The sequence below is a fragment of the Bemisia tabaci genome, chromosome 6 (assembly GCF_918797505.1).
Source record: "Bemisia tabaci chromosome 6, PGI_BMITA_v3".
Lineage (NCBI taxonomy): Eukaryota > Metazoa > Arthropoda > Insecta > Hemiptera > Aleyrodidae > Bemisia > Bemisia tabaci.
The window spans coordinates 48259000-48275871 of NC_092798.1; the positions used below are offsets into that span (position 1 = coordinate 48259000).

The window sequence follows — 16872 nt, forward strand, 5'->3', positions numbered from 1 at the left end:
ATTGTTTACATGCCCGTGAGCCCGTGACTTGTGATAACGGTTGCACCTCTGATAAGGTTTTAATTGTTTTAATCTTCTATTTTTTTCCCCAGATAAATTTCGAGTGGAATCGCTGAGTTCTACTGCACACAAAATCAAGGGTTTTTTCAATCTGTTATAATCCAATCTGTACAGTGTGAAAGTTATTCTGGTTGCAGTTTTACAACTGTGGTAAGTAATCTAGCACCTACGAGTACTTACCTCAGCCGTGTGGCTACTCTTGATATTTCATCATTTTTCTAGATTCTTCGAATTATTGAAATCCTCGTTGCTATTTAGTCTCTGTAGATTGTAAGACTACAAAGTCTAATGTTTTTCATGTCTTGGGTGTGCTTTTGTAAAGGCTCTAAAAGTGTAGAGCATTTGTCACTTTTTGTCGATGCCACTTTTTCTTTTTCCACTTGCCTCTTAAAAGGCAAGTATTTTTGAACCTTTAACGGCCTACCAATGTGCTTCCCAACATTTTCATTTCCACCCTCAATTTTGTATTCTTTCCCAGTTGCTTCACAAGGAGTAATGCCCAATGAAACATTTAATCTTGTGAGAAACAGAACAGCATTCGCCCTCAACCAACATTAAACCATTCCTATAATAAATTGGAGGAACATTTCACGATTGTCTCCTTAATTTTTTTCATTCTGTTGTAAAGATTACGATCTGCGTGATTTTACTCGTAAATCAGAAACATTTTAACAGAGTTGTCTTGTCCTTATACTCACGCTTTGAGTTGAACGTGATTTGAAATTGGCGCCTTTTTTCGCCGACTGACGACAGCGATACCTATGAGCGGACGGTGAAAGTTTGCTCCTGCACACTTTCCTGTTATAGTCACGTGCTCACGTGCAACAGAAATTGCTTAGAATGTAATTGAAGGCGATTGTTAAGTTAAATTCTTGTTAAGATTTCGTATGGGAATGGGACTTGAAAGCAAAAATGATTTATTGGAGGCACGGACTATAAAAGAAAAGAGTCAGTTTGACTTTGAATGGTGGTTAATTGTAACATTAACCGCATCCTTGTATATTTTTTAGGGACATCCGGGGGGGGGGGGGGGGGGAGGAATCTTGAATGATTTGGGCCTTCCCCAGTGGGTAAAACAGCCTATTATGAAGGTGGAAAAAATTAATTCCCTTCGCAAGGAATGAACTGAAGTATTCAGCAGCTGGGGTGGATACCTCCAATTTAAATTAAAGTTTTTTTCCATTCGCCTAGGTAAGTACTACATAAATTGTAATTTAGAGAAACTGTCAAAAAATCACAGAAGACCTAGCCGGAAGCTCCTCTTTTATATCCTAATATTTTATTTTCATGCTGAAATAGACCAACATTGAGTTTTTACAATTTTTTTAATTATTGAAACTCCTAAGTAATTTTAGAAAAAAAATTTCTATCTCATCTTTTTTTTTTTCGTAATTTAAGTATCGTATGTCATTCCAAAACTTATTTTGTAGCCTCCATATAAGTAAGAGTTTCCTTGTATTAACTTGCCTATTTATGCACATGCCTATACCTTGTAGATTTTCTGCTTCGTACCAATTTTAAAAGATTGTTTGACATACTCAGTTACATCAAGTCATTGCTCATTGATTGTCTAAAAACCAACTCACTCCACTCTTCATATAATACAGGAAAATACTATAGACATGTTTACCTACTGGCTGTAAATTTTTTTCTTCGAAAATTGGACTGTCACCAATTCTTCTAGAATCAGAAACCAGGTGATCATCACATGAGTGGGATAGAAACCAAGTAGGCATCTGCTTGACCTTGACCTATTTTATCCTACCCACAGCTCCTTGCAAGCTCTGACCAATATTCATTTACTAAGTGTGTGTCACTCAGCTCTCTCTGGGAGCACAAAACTTACTGCTGCTGAAGAAGTTTTTGTTGGAATAGTATAATAACAAATCTTCTACCATGAATTCCTGGTTGATAATATGTTGTTTTCTTGTTTCTTTGATCAGTGGTCCCTATTGTGCAAGCCTTGATTCTGCCATGTCGGGGACTTTTTTGTATTTCGCCTATGGAAGCAATCTTCTCACCAAGAGAATTCATATCAACAATCCAACTGCTGTTCGGAAGGGCATCGCTAAATTGGAGGTATGTATTTTTCTTACGAGTCCGGGGTTATATCGAGTGATTGATTTATGGGTGGCTACCAACTCAAAAACCACGCATCTTGTTGCATGACTTTACTAATAACTTGAGTATTTTACTTTTCTTCTGAAGAAGTGATCAATGTAATCACTTGACAATTGTCAAGATTTTTACTCTTCATTTGAAAGATTTTCATAAAAATTTCTAGAAATTGGGTTGAATTGTTCTGAAAAAATAAATAAAAAAGCTGCGGAACTTTTGAAACCCTGGTATTACAGTATGTGATTCTTGTGGCATCAACCGTTAAATTTGAACTTTAAAAATGGAACATTTTTTTAAAAAAAATTTTAAGCTAGGAAACCCTTTTTGCTCTCTCAAAGTAAAGTTTATGTTAAATTTAATTTAAATAAGTCATGAAAAAAATGAGCATCAAAATGTCAAATTCTAAAAATCAGTCATATTGATGTTAAACACAAAGTAAAGAACCTACCGAGTACTCACTACAAGAAACTAAACGGTAAAGGACAATTGATGTTAAAACTCACCAAAATAAAGTGATATAAAAAACTTTTAAGAGTGCACAGTGGAATTTTCACATTAAAAACTCCTATCTAATAATTTTTTTAAGAGTTTTTCCTACAAACTTACAAGTTTTTTAACTTTTTCAACAGCTACTGCCACTGAAAATGAGCAAAATTAACTTACATACACATTCCTGCCTTGTCTTATTCAAAGAAAGAAAATCTACAGAGCTCCATTCTTCAACGATTACTTATTTGAATGACGTTTCCAGCCTTTTCAAACTATTCATTCGGAATTTAATGCAAAAATATTGTACCTATGTCATCCAAACATATCATACATATAAAGAGCTGACTATCAGATATTAAGTTTTTCTGCACACTAAGAATTTCATTAATTTTCATAAATCTCTCTCTTGTAAGAACATTACAATTTGTAAATTATAATGATACAATTCTTCTTTCATTCAGAATTATCGGTTGGACTTCAACTACTACTCTCACCGTTGGAAAGGCTGTGCAGCAACGGTTGTGCCAGATGAGGGAAAGCATGTCTATGGTGCACTATGGGAAATTGGGAATGAAAATATGGCAGCCCTTGACAAGTAAGTATTATTGTCGTCACATCGCAAAGGATTAGACCTCCGTACTGATTTAGCGGACGGACTGTAATAATTCTGTGTTGTAGTACAAACTGCAGTCTCTGTTTGCTATTATGTAAATTCTTACTACCGTGGTAGGTAAAACATACAACCAAAAACCTGCTTAAACGACAGAGTAGATTGCAAAAAAAAAAGGAGATGGAGAGGCATAAGTTTCTGATGTAGAAAGAGCGTGAATACCTAATTTCAATTTTTGAAAGCTAAATCTATAGCTGTAGTAGAGAGTAATCATCTGTAAAACTTTGTCCGTACAAACTGAGAGACATCAGTATATAATGCCAGAGCCTGTTCCAGATTCTGTTCCCTCTTTTGTTGTATGTGCTGGATAGGGAATTACATAGATACAACAAAAGAGGAAAAGGAATCTAAAACAGGCTATAATGCCTCAAAAAAAATTGTGTAAGACACCTAAGTTTTAAAAAAATTAGTAAACATGCAAGTGACTTTTTCTCCTTAGAAAACTGAAAAAAGTCTGCATAATTTGGACCTATTTATGTATGTCAAATGTAGTTTTGTGAAAATGAAGTAAATTCAAAGAACTGTGTGAATAGGATTTGCTTTTCACAGGGTTCTTTTCTATTTAATTCATTTTCAAAAAGTTCCTCTTAACACTATATTTAATGAAAAGAATGAGAAGCATCCATCAGTAATAGTTTTGAAAAAAAAAAACAACAAACAAACTATTTCAAGTTTTGACCTGCTGCTTTCGGGCTCAGAATAATGTGATAAAAATAAAATTTTACGTTTTGTGACAGGCCTTAAATAAGCTGAGCCACTGGTAACTAACCCTCTAGGAAATTAGAGAATGTATACCCACAAAAACTCCTATTTTGACTCTCGACCCAACAAGACAGAAATTACTTTTCTTTAAAATTCCTCCCCAGGCACCAAGGTTCATCTTCTCATGGATGATCACAATTAGAGGTCATAAGGGTTGCTTGCATCTTAAAATTTCTCATATCAATTTTGCCTTTCACAAGAACGGTTGCAGGTCTTGTTTTTTTTCTCTTCTTCAGGCAGGAGGGCGTTGACTCTCACATATACGAAGTTATCAAAGTTTCTGTTAAAACTCCTGATGGCATCCGCATTGAGAGTCGAGCCTACCAACTTTGTGACCTCCCACCACCTGTGCCACAAGGAGAAACGTTCCCTGAGGAACGACGGCCATCAAAAATTTATCTCGAAACAATCATTGAAGGAGCTGAAGAAAGTCAGCTCCCTGAAGAGTACATAATGTTCTTGAAGTCATTTCCAGATAACGGATTTGCGGGAGAGATAAACATCAATGGTTCGATTTTGCCGGAAAACTGAAAACTCCTGTTCTTATCAATGCCTGTCTCAATTAATAAGGAATGCAAAGTTCCTTACCGCGATGTTGAAAGATGCAGGGAAATATTCTTAGCGACTGATCTGATTTTTTGTGCATTTCACATTTTACAGCTTCCTCAGATGAAACGGAAGATCTGACTTTAAAATTTTTTGGATTTATTTGTTTTTTTTTTTTCATTGTGAATTTTTCGTCGTTTCTCTCATTTTTTCTTCATGGTTTGTGCCTGTGCTTGAAAATACTTGAATATACATGATTTTCCCTCTGTCTCTTGAATTATGAAAAATTAACAGAGTATACTTGAAATTCCTGTAGGAATAGATGAAACCTTTACATGAAACGTTTAAAACAGTGATCAAAGCCTCTAAGTTAGCAGACTTTTTGGGGATCTAATGCTCAAATGTGAGGCATCTCTGAATCAACTAGGATGCCGAAAGGCCTTTGCCACCTTTGAGATTTACTTTCGCCTATTTCTTCTGTGTCAAGAAGCTCATGTAAAAAGGTACATTAAAATTTTTAAATTTATCCGTGGAAACGTCCATCTTTTCCTTTAAGTGAAAATGTACTTGAAAATATTTCAATTTTTGTTTTTCAAGCCTGCAGAAGCAATGTTGTTTCCAAAGACTGATTTAGTGGCTACGTCATTCAAAATAGCTCTCCATTAAATTTTGCCGCTCTTAGAAAGCGCAACAAAGTGATTGATATCAAAGCAGTGTATTATTGTACAATATCGAATGAAGTAAACACTAAATCAGTCAATTGACAGAGTCTTATGTTACTTGGTAACTCTCAAAAGATGCTGAGCACTAGAATATCCAGGAGTTTTATTTATTAATAAAAAAACTGAGTGGGTTACAAAACTGGAATTATTTTTCTTATTCAGGCAAGAAGGCGTGGATACCCATGTTTACGAGGTAATCAAAGTCTCTGTACAAACGCCAGAGGGAACCAGTGTTGAGAGTCGAAGCTACCAACTTTGTGATCTCCCCCCACCAGTACCGGAGGGAGAGAAGTTTCCTGATGAGCGGCGGCCATCAAAAATTTATCTCCGAACAATCATCGATGGAGCCATAGAAAGCAAATTACCTGCCGAGTATATAACTTATTTGCGGTCTTTCCCTGATAACGGCTATGAAGGAGAAATCAATTTACACGACTCAAATTCAACCTCTAGTGGATAACTTTGCTAACTAAGCATTGCAAAAGTCTGAAATATCTCTCTTAATGCCTTAATGTTAACTTGATTACTCTCCTAGTTCAATTTACTCTCTACTCAATTGCAATAACATTCAGAATGCTCTTTTATAGTTTTCATACTTTTTGAGGACCTGACAAAAATTAAAATTTTGCTTTAGCTTCATGATCATATTTCGATAGTTAAATGCGAATCTCAATCATAATGTTTAGAAATCCCTAATTATTTTCCATTTTCTTTAAGGACAAGTACCTAATCAAAAATTGTCCTTGCAATTTTATGTGTTTTCTTAGAATGAGTGAAAAAAATTCACCGAAACTTTTGGTAGAATTTTTTGGTTAGTTTTCATTTTTAAAAAAAAGAAAACATAATTGGAGACTTGGAACTTTGTTATTTAAGATTCGTGCTATCTGATTTCAGCCATCGAATGTCACTGACATTCATCCCTTAAGAACTTATAGCCCAGGGCCATACAGCTACCAAGGGTGAGATAGGTGCCATTTCGTTGGGTCTTTTAGCAGCACGGAGCCTGCCCTAGTAGCAACGACTGTTAAAAATCTTTTAAAATACTCTTAAATTTTAAAAAGAGAAAAAACTGTTAAAATTCTCCTACTTGAAACCCTTTACGGGCTTTTTTTAAAGTAAAATTTACGACTGGTGAAATTTAAGGAAAAAAAGTGGTGAAAAATTCTTAAAATATCAATGTGGTTTTTCAACGCTAAAAATGATTTGAAAATATGTTAAAAAATTACAATAATATTCCAGAGTTTTTTTAACATTTTTTTCCTTGAAGTTTACTTAAATTTTATTTCCTGTAAATTTTATTTTTCAAAAAAATAGCCAAAAAGGGTTTCTTAGTACAAAAATGTTGATAGTTTCTTTAGGAGTTTTTAAAGAATATTTTAAAATGCTATTGCTAGTAGGGTGTAGACTCAAAGTTTACCATTCTAGCACTTCCTGTTTTAATTTTTTGACCATTTTTCACGGTGGAGTTTCCTCATTTTCAATTTTCTTGCTAATTGACGAATATAAACAGCATAGGTCTGGATTGATGATTAACTTTTCACTGATAAATGATACATGCTCACTATGATTGACAGAAAATGCCACTTATTCTTATGAGACTAGAATTTAGCACTGTTTTTGGAAGTCAGCAGCAATTCCGAACTGAAAGTTGCTTGCATAAACAGCTGACTATTTGTGAAAGAAAGGTGGCAAAATCCAGTTGAGGGTTAGAGAGATGCTTTTACACTCTACGGAGACTTCCTGGGGTAGGAGTTGGTGCAATGAATGGGCTAAATTTTGCAATTAGGAACTAAAATTTCCAGCTCAATTTAGGAGCAACATAAGTAATAGGTATTAGTTTCCCTACATGTGTACGTAAGTGTTCTTACAGATGAGCCAGAAATTATAGTTCTGGATTGCAAAATGTAGTCCAAATGGTTGTAAAGCTACAGCAAAATTTCTGTTTTTTCTTGAATCCTGAGCTAGCAATTGAGTCTGCATATGAGGAGAAAGCAGTGCCAAAAAAAAAAAAAAAAAAAAAAAAAAAAAAACTTTCCACTACATTCCTTTCGAACAAATTTAAAAAATATTAAAAAATATTCCTGCGCTTGCTAGCTCTTATTTTTAGAAGTTGAGGTCTCCCTTTAATGTAAAAACTTATGTAACACAAAATTTACTGTATTAACTTTTCAATTTATTGAAAGGTATTTCTGATGACTGATAATTTTTTTTCGTTTCTGCCCTTTCATGGCATGTATTTTCATTTAATTTTCTATGAATAAGTCGCTATTGATTGCATAATGTAGACTTAGATCATTTTAAAAGTGATTAATTTTTTAAAATTGAACCCCATGAGAAAAAAACATACAGTCTTTCATGGAAAAAATGAGAAATTAGTTTTGAAAAAATTAGTCTCAGTTGTTTTCTTTCAGTCTCCATTTAAGATTTTCCGTGAAATAAAGTAAAACATAACTTTTTTTTACAACCATATTTGTCCCAAGACTTAAGATCCCACCTTGAATGTGTCTTTATTTTCTAATGTATTACAACTTTTGAACTGATTTTGCTTGTGATATACAGCGTGTGATAATTTTTGTAATTAAGTGTCTCTTTGAGTAACAAAATATGTTGATCAACCATTATTAAAACTTCTTAATAGCTTAAAAAGAAAATTTCGAAGTTGTCTTTTTATTTGTTTGAGATTTCACAATGAACATTATGAGAACAAGTTCAATGATGCGGATGTACATCATTGCTTAATCTAGGTAACATTTTTACAAATTATGAACTACAAAAAATTTTGGACGCCTTCAGCTTTAAACTCATGTGGTCAGGTCATCGAAACTAGGATTGATGCATTCTCATTTAAAGTTTTACCCTGATTTTATCGACTCAGTTTAAGTGATGAACTACAATAACTTTTTAATCCATTTGTTTACGTTGACAAGTATACTCCTCAAAGTACGCAAATGGGTTAAAAATAGAAATGATGAAATATTAAAAAAGCCATATTTCATAAACAAAATTTCAAATGAACTCTATGATTCACGATCAATTGAGAGTGAAATAAAGGTGAAAAAACTCCAGTATTAACTCATTATTTAATCATGATTGAATTGTATTAGCCAGCCAATTGGCATTTCCAATGTAACTTTTTGATGAGAATGATCATCACAACTTCCTTCGGGCTATTTTCATGAGTTTGTAATTTTTCGGGAGGTACGATTTAAAAATGTCCTCATACTTTCCTCTCCAATTCAAATTAATCATACAAAGTCAGTTAACATAGTCTTTCGTACTGAAGTTGTCTTTTTCAAATAAGCTATAACTTCCAAGGGCCAATTATTTCATGTGTGTGGAAATAATTCAAACAAGTCTGAGAAAATTGCGATTGATTCTAAGAGGAATCACTTTGTAAAAGTGGGGATAGAGGAGACAAGATACGGGAAAAGTGGTCCTCATTAACTGTTAAAGAAAAACACTGCAAAACATTCGAGAGTTGCCAAATTCCCTCCAATAAAATTTTTCTTTTGAGGACAGTCATGAATATTTTCTCTGGAGATTTTCCGATAATTTAGATCAGACTGCAATTAATAATCTGAACAATTGGAGGAAAAATAATCACAGATTACCCTAAGGATTTGTATTTTATCAAAGGAAATTGACGACGTCTGAAGGCTCATATGACCATCTTCCTTAGCACAGCAGTTAAATGGCACAGCAAAAAGGCGAGAGAAAATCAATGTGTTGCTCTTAGAATATTTAGGGGGTTAACAAGAGGGGAGAAAACAATTTTCTCAACAAAGTGAAACTTAATTCATTCAGATTGTAAAGCACTTTCTATCATGGTCAAAAAATCTCTGGTTTTCCAGGAGCAACAGGTAACATATACTCATAAGGCTATTATCTTTCCGATCAAAAAAACTTTTCTGTGACTCTGTCACAATACCCGTGGGCAAGTAAGTAAAACTTCTTCGGTAGAACTTTGTCCAGGTACCGGTAAAAACGGAAAAGAGTGATTCAAAATACTTGTATCGCTTGTTTCCGTAGTGACTCAGCCCAGACCCCTGCTCCTTGGACGTTGAATGGACTGGACTTCCAATCCCACTGCTTAATTGGTTCCATCCAATTAGGACCGTAGTTTGCCAAGATGTATGATTCAGTCTCACATGGGACACGAACTTTCAGGTTTAAAAATATCGTCCAGCACAGATGAAATTTGGGAAAGATGTATCTGAAAAAGACAAGAAATCAAAAGTTCAATAAGTATCCTCGTAAAACACTGAACAAACACAGAGCTTTTAGCCAACCCCAAGTAGCACAGATATCAAATAATTGCAAATCCTTACACGGTAGGTTAAACTATACCTGCCTGCAACATCCAGCTGTTGTGTATGTTGCCGTATCCCCTAATTGAAGGGGCTTTTATGGGCGTTTATTGCAATTCAACTGAACTGACGATGAGGTAAGCCGCAATTTTTTAGTTCCATTGGGGATTGCGTATCTTTGCGTTTGCCTGATGAGATTGTTCAAAATCGGTCGCCGTACATACAGGGTGTTTCAGACCACCCGTACCAGGCCTTTTTCTCGGTTGGTTTAGGTCGTACGAAGTCGGAGACCGCGGGGTTGAATAGGGAATCGACCCCAAGGAATCCGAATTTCGTGGTCCCGAAACCCCCCCACCCCCCCTTGGGGGGTAAAGGGGGGGTCACGATGCTAAAAGTCACGGTTCCCGACCGAATTGCGGATGGATCGCATCAGAATTGAAAAGCACGGAAAATTTCACGTGGAATTGACCCCTAAAAATCCAAAATCAGACCATCCAAGGCCCAAAAATGACCCCCTAAAGAGGGGGACAGTACCCCCCTCCATAATTTCTCTTTGGTCTCAAAATTGACGTAAATTCTCCAGAAAAAGACGGATTCCCAGGTAATCGACCTCGAGAAATCCAAATTTCATGGTCCCGAAGCTCCTCTAGCCCCCCTTGAGGGGTAAACGGGGGGGCCCAATTTTAAAAATCGGGGCTCCTTTCCGAATCGCAAATTGATTGCATCCAAATTGAGGAGCAGAACACATTTACATCTTAAGTGACTCCTAAGAGTTCTAGTAGACCCCCTGAATGGCAGAAAGTAACTCCCTGAGTAGGGGGCTTCGCCCCCGCCAAAAATTCCTCAAGATTCCTCTTTGGTCGCAAAATTGACGTCGATTCTCCAGAAAAAGACGGTTTCCCATGTAATCGACCCCGAAGAGCTCAGGGAACATGAAATTTAGAGTCCTCGGGGTCGATTACATGGGAAACCGTCTTTTTCTGGAGAATCGACGTCAATTTTGCGACCAAAGAGGAATCTTGAGGAATTTTTGGCGGGGGCGAAGCCCCCCTACTCAGGGAGTTACTTTCTGCCATTCAGGGGGTCTACTAGAACTCTTAGGAGTCACTTAAGATGTAAATGTGTTCTGCTCCTCAATTTGGATGCAATCAATTTGCGATTCGGAAAGGAGCCCCGATTTTTAAAATTGGGCCCCCCCGTTTACCCCTCAAGGGGGGCTAGAGGAGCTTCGGGACCATGAAATTTGGATTTCTCGAGGTCGATTACCTGGGAATCCGTCTTTTTCTGGAGAATTTACGTCAATTTTGAGACCAAAGAGAAATTATGGAGGGGGGTACTGTCCCCCTCTTTAGGGGGTCATTTTTGGGCCTTGGATGGTCTGATTTTGGATTTTTAGGGGTCAATTCCACGTGAAATTTTCCGTGCTTTTCAATTCTGATGCGATCCATCCGCAATTCGGTCGGGAACCGTGACTTTTAGCATCGTGACCCCCCCTTTACCCCCCAAGGGGGGGTGGGGGGGTTTCGGGACTACGAAATTCGGATTCCTTGGGGTCGATTCCCTATTCAACCCCGCCGTCTCCGACTTCGTACGACCTAAACCAACCGAGAAAAAGGCCTGGTACGGGTGGTCTGAAACACCCTGTACAACAACGGTTGAAAGCGGTAAAAATTGAAGTGCTTAAAAAGTTGTGACCAAATTGTGACTTCATTCAAATGCTTTTGTTACAAAATGCTATTCGAGAAGAAAGATAATAGCCGTTGCGTATAGGTACGTAAAAATAAACCTTTGAAAAAAAAAATGAAATAATAAAAGTAAAAATAAGGGATGGGTACCTATTAGAACAGGATCTGGCCACAAAAAAGATCGTTACCAGACTACTGTAGTCGATCGACGAAGTTAATTTGGAAACCACGTGCCTAGAGTAAGATCTCTTGAAATTTGAAATTTCCCTGACTTTCTATAACTTGGATGAATTTTTAAATGCCCCCTGAACTTTGCTGAAAACCTAACTGATCACTGATCAAAAGTATGCTTTGTAAATATATGTAATTCAAAGCTGTCTTACTTAGTTAGTTTTTTCGAAGAATGTATCTGTTTCTTCTCACTGTCAATTAAATCTATTAAAGACCTGTAACATGACCAATCTGGTACTCGTGTCTAAAATGTGTAAAATAAAAAAGAAAATAATAATAGTTTCCCGTTTTATATTTCAAAAGAAGGACGAGAAAAACTGAGGGGCTTGCGAAACAAAGGCCCATAAGTGCAGTTTTTGCTATTTCGATAAGTACGTGTTTGAAGTTTCGAAATTACATGGATCGTTACAGCGGAAAGAAAGTTCAAACTAACTTTTTAATGCTTAAAAATTGGCATTTGGGGGCGAATTTTTCACAGACGGTGCATCAAGACTAGTTTTACTTGAAATCATTAATATCTCATTTTTTTTTTTTTAAAAAAAATGCACTTATGCGCCTTGGCCTCCAAGCCCCTAATTCACATTACATTTTCACCTATCATTACTACTTACAATCAGTCTGCTTTAAAATATTTTTGAGTATTCTTCAAACGGGGAAAGAAAATCACAAGAAAGTATAAGAAATTACGTAAATCAATTTTTTAATTAAAAAATAAAGTACGGCGGTACATAAATCTGCAAGGTTGACAACTGAGATACGCGGTTTCCGGAAGTTAGCGATCCAACTGTTTCAACAGGTTATAAATCTGATCTCTGGGTCAAAGTCTGGGTGTCACAGGACGCCAGCAGGGTGTCTACGAAAACAGACTGACCAGAAATCAGTACTTCTTCAGTACTTTTAAAGTACACCGAAAAAAATACTATGCTGTTTTAGCATCTAGGATGTCAAAAATGTGTCTGGTGATCCCAAGATGCTGCCTTTACTGCCCCCGCAGTTGAATTTGCATTCACAGGATGTAAAATTAACTGTGGGGGCAGTAAAGGCAGCATCTTGGGATCACAAGACACATTTTTGACATCCTAGATGCTAAAACAGCATATTATTGTTTTCGGTGTACCTCCAATTGCCGAAGTTCGAAAAATTTCAATTTCTCGCTCAAATGGCGACAAAAATGACAAAATATGAAAAAAATTCCGGACTTTTTTGAGGAATTGTTCATTATGTCCGAACCACCCTTAAAAAATCAGTACTATTTCCGCACTTGTAGACACCCTGGCAAGAGTGCGGCGTGGGAGCAACTTTTATGTACATTTATTTATGTACGTTAAAATCTGCTTGCTTCTGATTAAAATTCTTTTCCATCCCTTACTTGTCTTGTTTGACTCTTTTCGGTGTATTACGCTCAAGCGTTCTCTCACGTTTTTGGCTCGTCCTCTTTTGGTGGAAAACGCAAAGTTTTCGACTTAATTAAGTAACATCAACCGCTATGCAACTACTATACTAAAGCCCTGGCCTGGAAGGATTAAGGATCACTTAAACAGCCCTTGCAATGCAGCCACGCTTATCTTTTCAATGGCGATGGCTTCGAACAGCTTCCCATGCGTACTACCCAAGTAGCACTTTTCCACGGAAAATTTGCGATACTTTGAAATGAAGGTTCGATTATTTTACGATTTTTTGGCGATATTATCGCTAGGATCATCAACATGTGAGCGATTAGCTTCAACCACAGGGCCGGATTTAGGGGGTGGCCACATGGGCCGTGGCCCATGGCGGCAAATTTTGCAATTTTTTTAAATTTAGGTGTACCTATTAAAAAAAAACAGATTCAGACAAAAAATACAAACGAGAAAAGGCGACAAAATCTCTCGTTTCCTGAGAGTATAGTAATTTCTAAGTTTGTCGTCTTTCGGTGATAACAAGAGACAGCATCTTTAATTAGCCGAGTTAAAAGAGAAACCAAACACGCATTTTGGTCTGGAGCGGCGCGGCGCAGAGAGCAATGATGACGAGGACTTGAGATGAAAAGGAGAAGCCCTATCGGCGCGGCGATCGGCATGAAACGCGTATCAGTGCCTGCAAGACTGCACGAATACTTCACGCATTGCGTCAAACACAGAGCAGTCAGCAGCGGTCGGCGTGAAACGCACAGCGCCTACGAGACTGCATGAATACTTCACGCATTGCGTCAAAACACAGTGCGTCAGCGCGGCGGCGGAAGTTAAAATGGTTATACCACATATGTTTGTTTTTTTTCCTATTTCCGTTCATTTCTTACGAATGGAAGGCCTTGTCCACACAGAGATCGGTTTACGGAACTTACCTTTCGCGCAAAGTTCCGTGAACTTTTGCTAGTAGTGTTGACAGGGCTTTTGCAAAAAAAAGTGTCCGACACGAGTAAACGCGTCTTATCCACTCCTCCCCCTCCGGGTTCACTTGATAGTTTTTATTGATGTTTCAAAACGAGTGAGAAGGGGGCGGCAAAATACAGGCGGCGGCAAGTAGGTAAATCCCTGCTCAACCTTGTGGCAATTTTATCTCTATAAAATCGCGCTTTATAAAATCGAAACTTTATCTCAATTTATCGCGATTTTTTGTTCAATAATATTGCGATAAATCGCCGTCGATAAAATGGCGATTTTATTGCAAAATGCCAATTTATCGCAATTTTTTATCCGATAAAATTGCGATAAAATCGCGATACGTCCTCCGATCAGATCATATCCCGATCACTGATACTTGGGTATGAGCATGAGGAAAGTCAAAATTCCTTCAATTATAACTATATGCAACGCGCACATCCACAAAGTAGTAATAGTTGCATGCAGGGTGCAGGCGTTAATTTCGACGCTGCAATCATCACACGCTCACAATCAGTGAGATCGAGGATTTCTGCTTTCACAGAACGGCTGCATTCAAGTAGCGTGTGGCCGTCTTTCCTATGGATCGTGTCTCTTCGAGGTAAGCACCTGAGCTGAGCAGTCTGCTCTCACAAAATTGAGTTCATTTATACTGCCGTGCTAAGGAAGAACGCCGTGTGAACATTCGAGAGTTGCCAAATTTCCTCTCAGAAAATAATTATTTTCGAAGAAAGTTATGAATATTTTTATTTGAAATTTTCGGGAACTTTAGGTGAAATTGCGAACAAATTTACCTGAAAAATTGGAGGAAAACTATTTAAAAATTTTCCCGAAAATTCGTGATTTTACCAAAGGAAATTTGGCAACGCCTGAAGGTTCATACGGCGTTTTTCCTTAGCACGGCAGTATAGTGGAAACATACTCGAAAACATAATTATGCGGGTCTGTTACTGCGAAAACCACGGTGGCCAAGATACTATTATGAGTAATGTGACCGCGGGCCAATGGCTATTATAACGAGATTTAAGTGCTATGTTTTCCTGTATTTAAATCATTGAAAAAATCGATTTTTTTTTTTTTTGCGAAGAGGCGTGCAGCTTTGATTTATTAATCGATTGTTTTACATAAGTTCATATGTGTCACAAATTTTACAAGTCAATTGAAAGAAGCCAAGAGAAAGTCTTGAGCAAGCGCCACTCTTCCCGAAATTAGCATTTTCAAGTGGAAAAAACGCGATATTTTGAAGTTGGGTTGCGATTTGTTGGAAATGAGACCGCTGAGCTCATCAACGTCTGAGTGCGATTACCCTCGATCTTGTCGCAATTTGATCCCTATGAAGTCGCGTTTGATAATCACGATTTTTTGTCCGACAATATTTCGATAAATCGCCGTCGATAAAATTGCGATTTTTTTTTGCAAATTTATGTGAAGGTATCGCAATTTACTATCCGATGATATTGGAATAAATCTACGTTGATAAAATCGCGATACATTCTCCGACCAAATCGCAACTTGTCGCGCTCACTCCTACTTGCGCACGGAGGTCTAGTCTCAATCTCAAGTGGTATTGAGCGATTACAAACGACCGCATCCATGGTTCCAATTTTTCATGAAAAATAAAATTCTTTTATTTCACATAAAATATTTCATGAAATTTCAGAACTTTGTGAAAGATCTTGAAAAACACCGGTTCCTCTTCATGTCTCTCAAAATACCTATAAAAATTGTGACTTCCTTGTATTTATGTGTGCCTTAGTGCGGGTTGTATACACTACCCCCTGAAAAATATTAAAAAATACTTCACAGCCTCGTGAAATTTCATGAAATATTTCACGGAAATGTCCAATCTTTCATATTTTTCATTTCACGAATGCAACCCTGATTGCATCCTTTTTGGGGGACCGCCAGTACACTGAAAAAAAAATCTCGGTGTATTTACTAAGAAAAGGGTAAAATTACCAAGAATTCAGGGTTCTATTTGATCCCAGCTTTTTCTTGGTAAAATTACCATTTATGGAACTGGTAATTTTACCGAGAAATCTCGGTAGAATTATTGAACTTTCTCGGTAATTTTACTCGACCTTGGTAAAAACGCCAATATTTTTTATCGACTGGGGTAGAATTACCGAGATAAAATGGCAAAGTTACCGGGAATTGATTACCAATAAAAGTGGTATTCTTACCTGAAAAAAAAAACAGTAAAATTACCGGTTTTTAGGTAAGCTTACCAGTCTGTCTTAGTAAAATTACCGATAATTGGTAAAATTACCGATAATTGGTAAAAAAAAGTGAGATGGTAAAGGTACCAACGGACCTTGGTAAAAACGCCGTGAATTTTTTTTCAGTACCACCAGCCGCGGCCAGGGGGGGGGGGGGGGTATCCGCCCATGAGGTTCAACCCTTCCCCCTTTCCACTATCCTAGGATTTTTCCCTTTTTTTCAAGATTTTCCCGCCGAATCCCTTGCGTGGTCCCATTTTTTTCTATCACCAGGATTACGGCAAAAACAGCAATTATAGTGAGGTCTTCGACGGAACGAGACACGAAAGCCGTGCATATTGAAGTGCCCCGGCTGAGAGGTGCCTCGAAGCGGCCTGAGTCATGGCGCGAAACTAATTTTCGTTATCTCTCCTCTAGGTTTATCTATTGTAAATAGGGAGTGTTCTATAAACGCTGCGCTGCACTTCCCATCCGAGTTCCGATCGACCCGGCTCGCGCAATTCGGCACGCGCGACACGCGCCAAACCCGGTGTACGTGATAGTGCGCGTGAAGAACGCCCCCTAATATCTGCTTTTGGTCACGAATTTTTTTTTTGATCGCTGACGCAGAGCCTTATTTCGGATTTTATCGCAATTTTTTTTTCCATATCTCGTTTTTTACCTCCACCGAGTTACTACTTACAGCCTTGATAGACCCTGCAAA

At 37.4% G+C, this 16872-nt stretch overlaps 2 protein-coding genes across 4 annotated transcripts in view; one reads left to right on the plus strand and one right to left on the minus strand.

Annotated features, from left to right (window-relative positions):
• The first annotated feature begins 49 nt into the window (after positions 1-49).
• Positions 50-8018, plus strand: LOC109031362 (gamma-glutamylcyclotransferase). 3 transcript variants are annotated; one of them, XM_072301778.1, is made up of 4 exons: positions 50-210; positions 2004-2139; positions 3129-3262; positions 4336-5523. In XM_072301778.1, the coding sequence occupies exons 2-4, from the start codon at positions 2035-2037 to the stop codon at positions 4628-4630; spliced, it is 534 nt and encodes a 177-aa protein (XP_072157879.1). In that variant the 5' UTR covers positions 50-210; positions 2004-2034; the 3' UTR covers positions 4631-5523. The 3 variants fall into 3 exon arrangements, with proteins under 3 accessions (XP_072157879.1, XP_018898373.1, XP_072157878.1); XM_019042828.2 differs by lacking the exon at positions 4336-5523 and adding an exon at positions 5530-8018 and having other exon boundaries at positions 58-210; XM_072301777.1 differs by lacking the exons at positions 50-210; positions 4336-5523 and adding exons at positions 325-454; positions 5530-8018.
• The window catches only part of LOC109031360 (ribitol-5-phosphate transferase FKTN), a 35064-nt gene continuing 26198 nt past the window's right edge, over positions 8007-16872 (minus strand). Inside the window, exon 6 of the mRNA XM_019042823.2 lies at positions 8007-9580. Within this exon, the coding sequence (XP_018898368.2) occupies positions 9367-9580 (214 nt within the window). The 3' untranslated portion in view covers positions 8007-9366. The remainder of the gene's footprint in view (positions 9581-16872) is intronic.